The sequence below is a fragment of the Mesitornis unicolor genome, unplaced genomic scaffold (assembly GCF_000695765.1).
Source record: "Mesitornis unicolor isolate BGI_N332 unplaced genomic scaffold, ASM69576v1 scaffold747, whole genome shotgun sequence".
Taxonomy (NCBI): domain Eukaryota; kingdom Metazoa; phylum Chordata; class Aves; order Mesitornithiformes; family Mesitornithidae; genus Mesitornis; species Mesitornis unicolor.
Genome location: NW_010195465.1, coordinates 825 through 14,935, shown reverse-complemented (window position 1 = coordinate 14,935; position 14,111 = coordinate 825). Strand labels below are relative to the sequence as shown.

At 36.3% G+C, this 14,111-nt stretch overlaps 1 protein-coding gene across 1 annotated transcript; it reads left to right on the top strand.

Moving 5' to 3' along the window:
- Positions 1-362: 362 nt before the first annotated feature.
- On the top strand, positions 363-7,387 carry LOC104543480 (PGAP2-interacting protein-like; the record flags this gene model as incomplete). Its single annotated transcript, XM_010188105.1, has 6 exons — positions 363-498; positions 1,675-1,824; positions 4,068-4,212; positions 4,853-4,914; positions 5,913-6,068; positions 7,300-7,387. Coding segments are annotated over 6 exons (737 nt in total), but the record flags the coding sequence as incomplete, so codon positions are not given.
- Positions 7,388-14,111: the final 6,724 nt, after the last annotated feature.

Genomic DNA, 14,111 nt, shown 5'->3' with positions numbered 1-14,111 from the left:
ACTTGCTACTGTGCTGTTAATCTGTGTATGCACATTATATCTAATGCTTTTGAAATGGTCTGCACTGGGGTCTGTGCAGGCCAGCTGTACTGTGCAGTCTCATGTGTGTGGTTATGCACCGGGGAGGAGCTATGGCATCCAGACACTAAGTATTTCTCCATCAAAGTCTTTGTAGCCTACAGTGTCCAAAAGGTTTGGGCATGACTTTGTTGCCAGACTTGCCCTGATTGACTCCTGAAGGGCTTGTGTCCATCCCTGTGTAATCAAAAGAGAAATGATGACACTATAGTAATTTAATAAATTATATTTATAGGTTATGGCTATAAATTTGGAAAGATTTTTTATTTTCTTCCCCATTTTAGGTGCAGATTTTATCACTATTATAGAGAGTGATGCCTCTAAACCGTTCATTGGGAACAATGATCCAACAATGTGGCTAGGAGAAAGACTAGGATTTTACACAGATTTTGGTCCAAGCACAAGAGATCACACTTGGGGGTGAGTTACCTTTACATGACAGTAAATAAGTGTAAATACGCTTCCCAATACTAACTCCACTAGAACATGGGCAAAGAATAATTGGAATACTAATCACCATAACGACTTGTTGGAGCTTTGATTCCCTAGCATTACAATGTAATGCAGATGAAGTTTTCTGGTTGTTAAGAATGATCACGTTTTAGTGCCTCCCCCTGTAAGCTACTTTGGCTTCAGTGATGCAGAGAATGGCATCCTGCCCCTTAATGTACAGATTTGGAAGTTTGGCATTCTAAGTACTGTATCTGATTCACTTTTCTCATTATTTGGTTTTGAGTTATAAGATCTTTAGATTTCAGATTTCAAAATGTGGTAGCAGTTGGAAAACATAACTGCAGCTGGAGTTACTAGAAATTTTGAGTTCATTAAATCCAGCTTGTTCGGTATAGTGGGAAATGGGCATAGAAAGGTGCACATCAATTTGACCAGACTTTTTTGTGTCTCATTGTATGTGAATGTTTGATCAACTACCAGTTGCATATTTTTTAATATCTTTGCCCTCTGGAAAACAGTGGCTTATGATGTGGCTTTTTTTTTTAAGGGGGATATGCAGATGGAACTTCCTAGTGATGTTGCAATGGCTATTTAATTTTTGCCATATGTGACAGAAATTTAGTAACTTTTCTCTTTCAAAGCCTGTGTCTTTAAGTGATGCAGAATGAGACAGAAAAGTAATTTTCTGAAATTTTCTTAATGAAATATTTTGCGAAACCTGATGCAAAATGGTTTTAAGGTTGATTCCAAACAGAAGCGGAAAGAATGAGAAATCTCCTGCTTTAAAGATGTATCTCTGTCTGCTTCTACTTCTAATGAAATACATTTTAATTCCTGATAGTATAAAATTCTGGTTTGTCTGAGGATGCAGATTTTTAAAGGCTCGATGTAAGCACTCATGTATATGGAATGATATTTCTTAGTGTAGGAATGAATTTGATAATACATTTTTAGACATGTACTACAGCAATACTTTAGAGGAAATTGTTCTAAATTCAGAAAAATCTACCAGAGACAGTTTGTGTTCCAGTCTGATGATTTGAATTTGATGACCATTAATCATCTGCTCACATTTATCTCCTTAGTTCACACTTGTGATGCTTGTGGACTACAAAATGTAACTGTTTCCCTCTTCTCATGTAGGATTATGGCTCTGTCAAGGTATCCAATTGTAAAATCTACCCATCACCTTCTTCCATCTCCAGAGGGAGAGATTGCACCTGCCATCTCCATGACAGTCAACTTCACAGGAAAAGTGGTTGATTTTGTTGTCGCCCACTTTGGAAATGAAGAGTGTGTATTTTATTTATTGTTACATTATGTGGTGCAAAGTCGTGTAATGTAATTGTGATTTGTGAATTTCTGGGATTTCTTTTGTACCCTTTAAAATCTGCTGCTGTAATCCTGGTTCTAATGAAGCCCACTGGAGGAGATACTATGACATAGCTACTGGTTGAACAAATAAAACTCAGCTGGGCCTAGTAACTGAGTTACCAGTGATATAAGATATAGTTCTGCAAAACCATAACAAGTAATAGGGCTACAGATACATCTCAGTGCAGGATAGCGTCTTTCTGACTTTCTCCACATGGAATAAGTCTATTATATTCCACAATGAGTGCTGATAGTTACAGATAGTTAGCATTAATGGACAATTAATATTTATTAAAATAAAAAGTAACAATTCTGAAACCTCCAAGAAAGGACAGTGTTGAAACAGGAACAGAAGTATCCATTCAGTGTCCTTCTGACTATATGAAACTGGAAAAATAAAATCTGATCTGGATTCTGAATGGAAGAATTATACCAATGACTCAAATACGTGAGGGAAAAGATTAAGGTATATATTTCAGTTTTTGATGTTAAGACAGTATTTTGGTTACTTGTGCGTAGTGAATATTAGTAAGGGGTAGTTTTGTGATGCTCTATGTAGCTGTATTTTCTGTTTTATTTGCTGCAATATCTAGTATTATGTTTGTGGTTATGTAGTTAGATTTGGACTTTTAAAATATTTGTTATAATTCATGGAGAGGCAAATTTACGGATTTGGTGCAGAATATAATACACAAAGAAGCTGCTCAGAAAACAGTAGGAATTCTCATTATCTGATACTGAGCTTCCCCATTTCCTTCGTCTGTGTAGAAGTGGTGCACCAAACATGCAAATTGTTTCTAGGTTTCCCTCCCACTAAACATATATAGTTGTCAGAAACCACTCCCAGTCTGAACTCTAGAAAGGAATTTCATTCTGTGCCTCACAGAATGATAAGAATTGCCTCTCTGAGCAGCTGTTTGTCAAAGTAGAATAGCACTGTATTCCTCCTTCACAGAGAGGTGAGATAAAGATGAAGGAGAAAATAGGAGGAGACACATGGGAAACAGTTGCAAATTAGACTGTTTTGAGATGAATGAATTCGTAATTAAATGACACACATGACTGCTCATTTTTCATCTTTTTTCATCTGCTGCTTAGGTATTGACACAAACTACAGAATACTGAATAACTAGGGATTTTTAAAAGAACTATTTTTAAAATGTGGAACTATAACAATGCCTATGTCATTTAAAAAGAAAAATCTTCTGGAGAGGTGTTAATTCTGGAAAGGGCAGCTAGTCAAGCAGCCACCTTCTCATATACCTATGTCACGCTTCTGTTTAAATGGTTAGGGGTTTTTGTCTCTTGTCTGTGTGCTCTTTCTCCCTAATGCATTTGCTTCAGTCAGAAGTACTGCTATGTGGAAAGCATAATAGCATTTAAATTCTTCTCTTCTTTTGGGATTACAGATTCCAAAATCGGCTCCCCATCTCAATGGAATTTAGCCCAGTCTACCAAAATACAGAAGAGAACATGTTTTACATAACTGTTTAAAGTTATTAACATGAAGAATCATAGAAAGAGAACTGTATCACATTATGTTGTGACAAATCCAAGGACAGGGAATGGGATCCAATGCAGTATTTTACCAGGCTCCACTTACGCTATCACTTTTGGTCATGTTGGAACTGTTGTGTAAGTCTTGTTAAAGAGATGCAGAATACCTGCCAAATGTCATTAAGTGTTAGCGGGATGATGTAGCTCTTAAGTTATATTTCATAAATTATCTGACCCAGGCTTTAAGACTATTTTACCATGATCTATCTATCATAACAGTTTTGTTAGCATGTGAGCTCTTTGTCATGCACCATTCTGCACTAGCACAATTAAATTTCAAGTGCAGGCAGAGACAAAGCCTTAGAAAACCAAAGCACTTACATTTACATTTCACAGTGATGAGATCAGTATTAAAAATAAAACAGTAATAGAAAAAGTGGTACCTATAATGGTAAGAAAGAGAACTCTGATTACATCTACCATGACCACATAGCTTTTATCGAACATAATGATAATTTTGAAACAGTGAGCTTTCTGTAAACTTTCATACTCTCTAATCCTGAGCAATAAAAATGGTGTCAGATTCATTTGCAGTTTACTATGTTAGAGCAAAGAGATTCTGAGCTAAAATATATACATGTTAAAGTCTTTTCCATTTCTTTCAGGGAGGACTTGGACAGAAAACTCCAGGCTATAGCTGTTTCAAACCTATTGAAGACTAGCTCTAAGCAAGTTGTATTTCTAGGATACATCACTTCAGCTCCTGGATCCAGAGATTATACTGAATTAATAGAAAATGGAAATGTCCAGGTAATGTAAAAAGACCACTTCTTTTAGCTGTTAGAGATAATATGTATTTGAAACATTCAACTTAGTATTTCAAACTGGTAAGAAAATACGTGCACATTTTCAAATACAATCTTCAGTTATCTCATGATGTTATAGAGAAGGTGGAGTTACACAGTGAAAGGACAAGAGGCAACAGACAGCAGTTGCCACAAGGGAAATGTCAGATAGCAGAAGAGAAAAAATAAGCAATCACAGTTAGTGTTGTCAAGCATTAGAACAGGGGCCCAGAGAAGTTGTGAATTCTCTGTCTCTGGAAATATTCAGAAGTTGGCTCCTTAAGGCACTACACAACCTGCTTGAAGTTACTTTGAGCATGGGGTTGAGAGTGGATGACCAGACATCCCCTCCAACCTCTAATTCTGCTATTTTTTTTGTTTTGAAACTGAGTTCTGCAATTTGGTTTTCTATCAGAAGGTGTCAATATTTGTTGTCTGATTTGTCTTTGTCTAACTGAGTTTCTGCCTTTCTACTTTATTAGGATGTTTTTGGCAAAATGTTTTTGTGCAGCAGGTTTGCACCTTGGTTCTGTAACTGATTTAAAGTCTACCTATAAGGAAAGCTTGCCTTATTTGTTTGGCTTTTTTCTCCCCTTCACTCATAGGATATTGACAGTACAGATCATGACAGATGGTGTAGCTATATTATGTATCGTGGAGTAATAAGGTATGTTAAAGTAGATCATTTGTTTATTGGTTTTAAAGAACTTTATGACAAACAGTTTACACCCTTCTGTAGGTAATTATGGAAGAGTCTTATATCACTAAACAATTATGTATGGACAGTTAGATATACCATGATGTAATATGAAACATTGATCTCAGGATGAATTTATGTATTTCTGAATATAATTTAGAAAGACAGTATTACAGGTTTTACCCTTCTGTGTCAAAAGCCTTCAGATCTCATCTGCTTTGGTAACATAGAACTATATTTTTCCAAAGCTCTGGCTTTACAGCTTCATTCTGAAACGTGAAGGCTAAGCCCTAATTTGTATGTGAGACAGAAGATACAAATTTTGAACTATGATTGTAGGGTTTGTTGAAGCAAAATGATCTAATCCAGCCAAGCCTTATGCTGGATTTAGTGGAAATTTTAACTGTGTAAGCCCATATTGAAGCACTGTCCTCTGTCGGGACCTATGCACTCCATATCTTTTATTACCAAGTTGCTTGTAATTCATTCTTTTGGTGATGTATGTAGCAGAATGGAATTCAGCTTATTCTGAATAAACTGCAAATTCTGCAGTGTTCACGGGAGTAAAACTAGTAAACGAGTCAGCTGTCTTAAGTAACAGTATTGAGTAAAAAAAAAAAAAGTTAACTAAAAACCCAACAAAACCTCCATTCTAATCTAATTCAGATCAAATTTTCCCCATTTCAATTCTGATGCTTGAGTTCCTTTCTTGAATTTCAAAATCTCCTCACTGAGTTTAGACCAGTATGTATATGTGTCCAGGTTAGTGGCCAACCCAGCCCGAAACCACAACAATATTCTAAAACTAATTTAAAAAATAATTTACACTAGAAATTATTTGAAGGTGACATTCACAGAAATGGAATGTTGTGTTTGTAGGTTAGATAATAACTCCTTGAAAAGAGAGACATGAATGTGGTGAAATTGCCTTTAATTATTTCTTCAGACTAACTCTTCCTGTCTGATAGGTTGGGCTATGCCCGTATATCTCATGCTGGTTTAAGTGATTCAGAAGTCCAGATGGCCAAATTTAGGATCCCGGATGACTTGGATAGCTATGTTGATAATGACAGAATTGTCACTGATCCCAGCCAAGTTCCTGAGGACATCCATTTTAATCCCAGGTCAGTGTGTCTCATAAGAAATGAAGTAGATGATATTCATGACATCTTGTGAAAGAGAGGTCTAGAAACAAAATTGTTCTTAAAGTGAGAAGCATTGGTCAGTATCAAACTGAGCAGATTAGGAGGCAAGAATTTCTCATTTGTAACTATTTTTTTCCACTGACTTGACATGTGCCTTGGGAAAATCAGTCTGCTGTGTCGTAGCATAAATTGAAGGTAATGCTTATTTCACTCAGGTGATTAATTTCTGAGATTGTTTGATAGGGATATTTCCCAAGTGGTGTGATGACTCATTTTGTAGATGATGAGAGATCTCCCATGTTTCTCAGCACTTCAGAGTTTTAATATACTATTATTTAGAACACAAAATACAATATATTCTTTAAATACTCTTTGCATAAGCATTTTAAAACATACCATATAGCTGCAAGAATATATTAATATCTTCTATACATGTAAGACTTAAGCTTACTCACTTTTCATTTAGCACTCAGTCCCTTGATTCTTGTCTAAGCAGAATTTTGCCCAGTTTTTTCCACATGATGAAACTTGCCTAAAGTTAGCATTCACATTCAGATTTTTCTCAGTTGATTTCAGCACATAATATTTTTCTTCTCCTAATTTCTTTTGTCTGCCTATAAAGAGAAAAAAATTACACCCTTTAGGAATGAGTTTAACATTTTCCAATCAACTATATTTCTTCTGAAGTACAATGGCACTACTTTTAAATGCTATTTAGCACTGATATTTTGAATAAGTACTACATTTTACTTGTGCAAATCTACCTACTGTAATAGTCAGTAGTCAAAACTTTCAGATTTAAATATGGCATGAAAAATTGCAATTTTCACCATAATTTTAAGAATGAAGATGTGCAATATTAACAATATGGTTGAATATTCTATCTCCACTGAAGTCAGTAGAAAAAACTTACAGAGCATGGGTTTTTACTAGATAAATGCAGCACTCAGCTTTGTCAGCTGGAGTTCCATTTATAGAGTGCCTATGGCATTAATCCAATCAGTGTCATTTAATGTCACCATTATACTTAAAAACCTCTAGTTAGTGTACATAGATTATGATCTATATGTAAGTAGGGTTGTGGCCTGCTTCTGAAATAAACTATCTAGAATGTTCAGAAGAAGTATTAATTATGCTGTAGTAAGTGTATGATTTAATTGCATGGGTTAAATCATGTTATAATTGTGTTGCTTTGTTGAATATTTCTTAGGTTTGGATCTTATAAAGATGGACATAATTATGAGCATATTCATCACTTTCATATGAGCACTCCTAAATATTTTAAACAGACAAACTAGAATGAAAAAACAATGTATCATTGGGACCTCCAAGAAAGGTTTGTTGCCTGAAGAATTAGCAGCCAAGAAGACTACATTGTTTAAGGATGGGCAGCTCCCATGCTGCATAACACTGTGAATGTCTGTGTAATAGCTGGTGACTCTTTTCTTTAATGAGTTGTCCTCCCTGTGAGAGAGGGAAGACACATGCATTTTGATAAAACAGTGGCTACCTGGGCCAGATACCTGCTTTGTATGCAGCAAAGCAAGGGTGGGAATTTGCTTTGGCAATAACTCCTTCGTCTTTTTTGAAGACATCGTATATTGTGCTGTTTCAGGGTTATGTGTATCCACCTTTTCTTTAGGGTTCAGGTACGAGCGCTTTCCTCTCCTAGGTGCTCACTGGAACAGGCATGAGCAAGGAGTTTCAGCTGACTTCCACAATTTTGATGACTGAGGTAAAGCAAAATAATGTGGTAGTGAAGGTTGATATATGCTGCACTTTGTAGTCCTGATGCTATTGCAGTAAAAACATTGGATTTAGTTTTTTCAAAATAGGAATGAGAGTGCTATGTTTCTTCATAGGGAGATATGCAGTAACTATGTGCTTGAACTGTGTGCATTTTTTACTTACTGAAGCAGTATTTACATCTGCTGCTATTTCATGTTTTATTCTCAAATGAGTTGTATTAGAACAATTTGCCGATGATAGATGTTAATAATATTGGAGAAAAGGCCGTGACTTTTGCAGATTTTTTTTTTTTTGCAGACTTTAGCAGACAAGACATTAGACACTGCAGTGCTTTTACGAAAGGAAGAGTAAAGTACTCTTGAGTAGTTCTTGTTACAAGATACTTAAGTGAAAACACAGCAGAATAATAATAAAAAAATCTATTCAACATGACAAGGGTTCTGAGAAAGGAGAAATGTTGATTGTAATTTTTTTTTTACAATGACCTGTAATAAACCAAACAAAAGCATTGTTCCTTTGCTAGCACTAGACTTTTTAGTAGGACTAAATAGAAGTGGGTTTGGGTTTTTTGCCTAGGCAGTGAACTACCTACTATGTAACACACATGTAATGCAAAGTAGCACAGACTTTCTCAGGGTCTCTTGGCTATCCCTTTTATATTTAACTCCTTATCCTTCAGTATATGTGCAGAGCTTCCCTTAAACAATGAGAAGATCTTCAGCATTGACCAAAGGAAGCTTCATGCTTGTGAGAAACATGTAAGATGGTTTATTTAAATGACCCTTTTAACTTGGAAACCACACTTGTGATGTTAGTATTTAGTACTGTCTTTCCAGTAGTACCTACACATACTGTAACTGAAAGGAATAGGCCACGTTACAGGAAAGAAGTGTTTTGGTTTGGTTTTTTCTCTCTCTCTTATTCTCCACCATGTGGTTTTGAAGACAGCTTGAGCATACTCAATTGTATTGTTTCTCTATGTAAGCAAATACAGGATATGTCTTTCCTCAGGGTTTCTTGTTCCATGGAGTCCGGTAACTGCTGCCATCACCAAGCTTATAATTTTATCCTGATCATTCCTTGTTTTTGGGACTGTGTTTCTGAGTGAAACACTTCACTGATCTTTGTGGGCAAAGAATATTTGAAAGACACTTGAGGAATACAGAGCCACCAGAACTGCATCTCAGATGGTATTAGAAAGCCCGATTTTTGTTAATTACAATTAACCATCCATTGTTGAACTAATTTACTTCTCACCTAGAGGTGTTGTGTTTGTCTTTACAAGCTTAAGGAAGTCTAATTAAACATTCCAATTTAGGTATCCTTTAGGAAGGATTTGAAATCATCTGAACTTGTTCTCTGTGTGATTCCAGCAGGACAGGATAAATAAAGTTTCAGAGTAACAGGAGTGACATGCTTGCACTTTTGGCAGTTTTCTTTTGCAAACAGCAGTAGCCCCTGTCTCTCCCTTCTTCCAGCCTGCAACAACAGCTGGCATCAGTACTAACATTGTTCAGTGGCTCTAAGTATCCTTGCTTCTTTGCAGTACGCTCTCATGCTAGCTCTGACGCGCATCCAGCCACAGGTTTGCCTTTCCACAGCCTGTACGAAACATAACATTATCTTGCTGCATTACTTAACGTTTTCCACAGGATGACTCTGCAAATACCTTGTAATGTGAGCTGTTTATTCCATGTGAGATACAGGAAATGATACTTGTAAAAAAACCAGAAAAACTCTTAATTTTTTTTAACAGTTTAAAAGCAGAATCAGGGTATTTTTTTAAGAAGTCATACACTAAAACATGACTTGCATAACAGATCAAACTATATGTCATCTCTGTGTGTAATGTTCGAACTCTCTAAGCATACTTAGATGGAGTTTTACAGGATTTAGAAATGTTTGCCCCATTGGAAATGTTCATGTAGACATTGACAAAATCTGAAGTTTGAATATTCTCTTCTTCTGAGCACCCTGCATAATTTTATGTAGGTGAATCCATACCTCATAATGCCTAATACCAGAAACCACTATATGCAAATATAATAAGTATTTGTTGGCATTTGCATTATTTTATCAAAATGACTAAGAAAAACTATGACCATGAACTGTTTGTATGCTGCTTCTACTACTGTGGTTAGCATTGGAAAGCTAAACCTACACTTTATTTGTCCTTGAACCTACATGTTGATCTAATCCCCTGTATCTGATTGGTTTAGAAAAATGTGCAGTGCAATCAACTGTGTTTCAAACTATGAAAGTAATGTGCCAGAACAGGTCCTGCTGCACAGGCATGTGACTAATCTTGCTATTTTCTAATCATACTCTCTTCATCTCAGCTTTCATAAGATAATATGAAAGAAAAAGTTTCTGGATATCTTTAACTATGCATTCAGAGACAGCATGAAAACATAAAATGTATAATATAGACATGTTTTATTTTCTAAAGATTGAACTTTTCCTGGCGGTGAAAGGTCTAGGTTATATTTATCCGACTTCTAAATAACATGTATTCTGTTGTACTCCTAATTCCATCCTCTCTGACATTCTGTGCAGGTCAGTTAAAATTTCTATAACTGTACAGTCAGAGACAGCAGTACATTAGGAGCCTACCAGTGTAGGCTTATCTCCAAATAAGAAAGTAAGACTCTAGGTAAAGTGTAAGAGAGGAACATCTGAGAGTAATTATACTGGATTCTTCAACTGGGTGGAGACTGAAGTCTCCTCTTACATATATTGCTGCTTTAGGGGTGCGACTCAGGCATTTCTATGTGTATTGTAAGCTTAGCTTCTGGAGCAGTGGCTCTGTTGTCAGAGTACTCCCAGACCTGGGAGCTGCAGTTCAGACCCCTTGGGCTATGAAGGACCTGAAATTTTTATTTCCCATTTTCAAAAAGGGTGTCGCAGCTACAAGGTTGTTAAACAAAAGTTGGGCACACCTTTTGGTTTTGAACTGGAGTTGATGTTACAAGGGGGCTTAAACAAGAATGCACTCAAGGACATGTTTTCTTTATAATTGGAGCCAACTTAGTAATTGTAGCCAAAACATCCTGGGACACTGATACATCCTAGTACATTTTGAAAGACTGCAGATAGACTAGGAGACACTGGTTGATAAAGGAAATTAAGGAATTAAAAAATAAAGTTGAAAAAACCCCAAGAACATTAAGAGTGCATCTTTGAGATGCAAGAATGCATTTAAGCAAGTATTTAAATGCATTATAATTATATTTAAATTGCAACCAGTCATTGTAACTTAGATTGCAAAATCCTGAAACTTTTGTGTATAAATATGCTAAGAAAAGTGACCATATTCGTGCGAGCTTGGATGGAATAAATAATGCCCCTTGCACCTGACGTCGAATAAGGAATGCCTGCTTCTTAATGCTACATTGGTGTTAAGAGGTTTTTCTATTCCCGATTTCAGTGACAATGTTACTGAAAGAAGCTGGGTGTAGTTTAAGTGTGCCTTGTGAAACAGAACACCAAAAATGTTGATGGTCCTCTGCTGACAGGGAGAGTGCTTTGTTGCCTCAGACAATGATGCTGGTAGTTTTGATGCACTTCCAGGGTTCAGGCAGAAATCCTGAGCTGTTCTCTTAAGCTTGGCTACTTAGAGCTTCCTAATTACAAATTAATCAGAATTTTCTTACTATTTCAAACTGAAGCTGAAAAAAAGCTATAAATCAAATTTAAGGATTTAAAGATGAGCTACCAACAGCCCTGAATCATGTTTTTTTCTCATGTATGTAAAATTAGATTTGTTTGCGGGATCAATTTGTTTGCATCCTTTGCAAAAGGACTCACAGGGTCAAATCTGTAGATCAAGTGTAACAGAATCAACCTTTTTGCTCATATAAGTCTGTGGGACAGGGCAATTTAATTGAGCTGAATTACATGACTAGGAGCGGTTTGAAAGCAGTTGTATAATCTGCAGCTGCTGCTTTCTGCCACCTGAGGTCCTCTGTTATCCCTGATCAGTCCTGTTCTGCTGATGCCACAAAAGAATAACGCACCATTGAGGTGTTTCAGTGCAATTCTGGAGGTGAAAAATCTTTTCAGAAGCATTACATAAAGCTGTTTGTATTGATGTGGGCATCAGTTACTTCTTCATATCTGCAAATGATTTAGAACTGTGATTGCTGGGCTTGAGGTAGACAAATTGTTTCTTTTTTTACGCTGCCCTGTACTGTGCTTTGTTGCTACTTTATGTTTTGTTTATGTTCAGCAAATTCTGCTTTGCTAATGCTTTTATTTGCAATACAATTCTCTTCCCTCTCTGACTTGTAAAACATATAGAGTTTTGTGATTCTGGTGCCTAAAATTAATGTCCAAGCTTGTTTCTAAGCATAGCAAGATGAACAAAGGTATTTGAGAAGATGTAGTGGCTTTAGCAGTTTGGAGTCTGATACCCTTTGGAAACCGAGGGGATACTCTTTCTCAAAGACCCTTCTACAGTATGTTTTTGATAGTGAAGATAAAACTAAGTAAATGGCTCTCTTCCTCATGTTAGTCAGTATTTTTTGCAGTCTATGCTGGTTTTTATATGGTTGCCATTTTAGCTATCAAAAAAAGACAAACAGAAAAAAGCAAATTATGACAGTCTTTCTCCTTAAAAAAAATTAGATGTCTGCAGTTTTAAATTTGATCTTGCAGTGTGTAAATTGGCTGATGCATTTCCTGCCCCTCTCCAGTTCTTGGTTTATTATTCCTCTCTTATGTATGGATGAGACCATTTGCACATATCTATAGTGAGCCAGATGAGGATATTTTTCTGACTGGGAAAACAAACAAACAAATTAACAAAACCAAAAGAAGCATTGAAGTTTTTTTTTGTTTAGTTTGGGGTTTTTTTTCTTTTTTGGGATGTTGGTGGCAGTCTTGCTCTTTGATCTATGTTGCTATCTAGCTGTCCAAATGGTTGCATAGGCACAAAAGAAAGGATGCCAGAAGGGCTAGGATTAAGAGACTAGTGCTGGAAATGCTTAAACTGTCTCTGACAGTGCGTGATCAACCATAACCTGATTGATCTGCTCTATTTAAAATGAATCCTTTCTGCATTTTGTAAACTCAGGCTTCAGAAAGCAAATACAGGCATGATTACATAGTATTTGCCAGCCCAGAGACTTGCATAGCAGTTTACAACTCATGGCAACAAAGGGGATATTTATACCTTCTCGAGGTTGGAAGGAAGGTGCCTCTTCTCATAGGGCAGGCCTTTTCTGGCTGAAGCATACATTCCCTTGCTTAGCAGGCAGAAGCAGAAAACAGTCTCTTTTGTGTTTCCCTATGGATTTCTTTGCAGATCTAGTTTTTCAGGGTCAGGCATTTTACTTGTGCATTCAACTATTCAAAAATATTTTTAACTTTTGTTTGGCAAACTTACCATATTATTTGCTTTACACTTAACAGATAGCAGTAGTTGCTGAAGCTGTAGTCTAAGGAAAGATTTGTAATGCCAAGTAATATCTTTCATTTTAGACTAATATAAATGAGGAAAAAAAGTACAAACCCTTCTGACTTCAGATACAACCAGATAGGATTTTTATGTGGCACCTTTCTTTAGAACTGTATCAGCAGCTACGTAAGGCATGGGAGAAGATTTCTTTTTGAGTATGTTTTTATTCTGAACGAGCACTCTATGTGCTTTTTATGGTCAATGTGAACAAAGAGGCACCCCTAAAGGAATTGTTGCTCTCAATCCAGAATTAGAACAGATCAGATTAATGGGAACTCAGTGGTGCCCCTATTGGGTATAAGAGCTTGGGATGACCTGCACAGATGTGAATGTCTGGCATGTGAGATGTTAGAACTACAGGAGAAATGAAACTCAGCTTGGTACTGCTTTAATCTATGATCTAGATTACTTTTTTTTTAAGGTGGTAGTGTGAAATGCACAATGGCTAAGGTAAAGACAGGAAAATATCAAATATGCAAACAGGAAAAATATCATAGAGGCAGGAAGTTCTACAGAAATAATTTAAAGGAGTTAGTGAACAAGTAAGAATTTCAAAGAAGAGAGTCGTTGCTCTGACATGATCTTAGTACATGACTTTTGAAGAGAAAATTAATTTTCTTATGGACTCCATCTTCTTTGTAAAACACAGTTGAAAACATAAGATGTTGTTCTGTAAAATAAATTAGCTGCACTTGCACGTTCTGACTGCTTCATTGAATAGAGTGAGGATTATAAAAAAAATCCCTGAACTGGTGTGTGGTCAGTTAATCCAGGACTATGTGCTAATGCCTTGCTCCAGAGACAGTTACCTTACA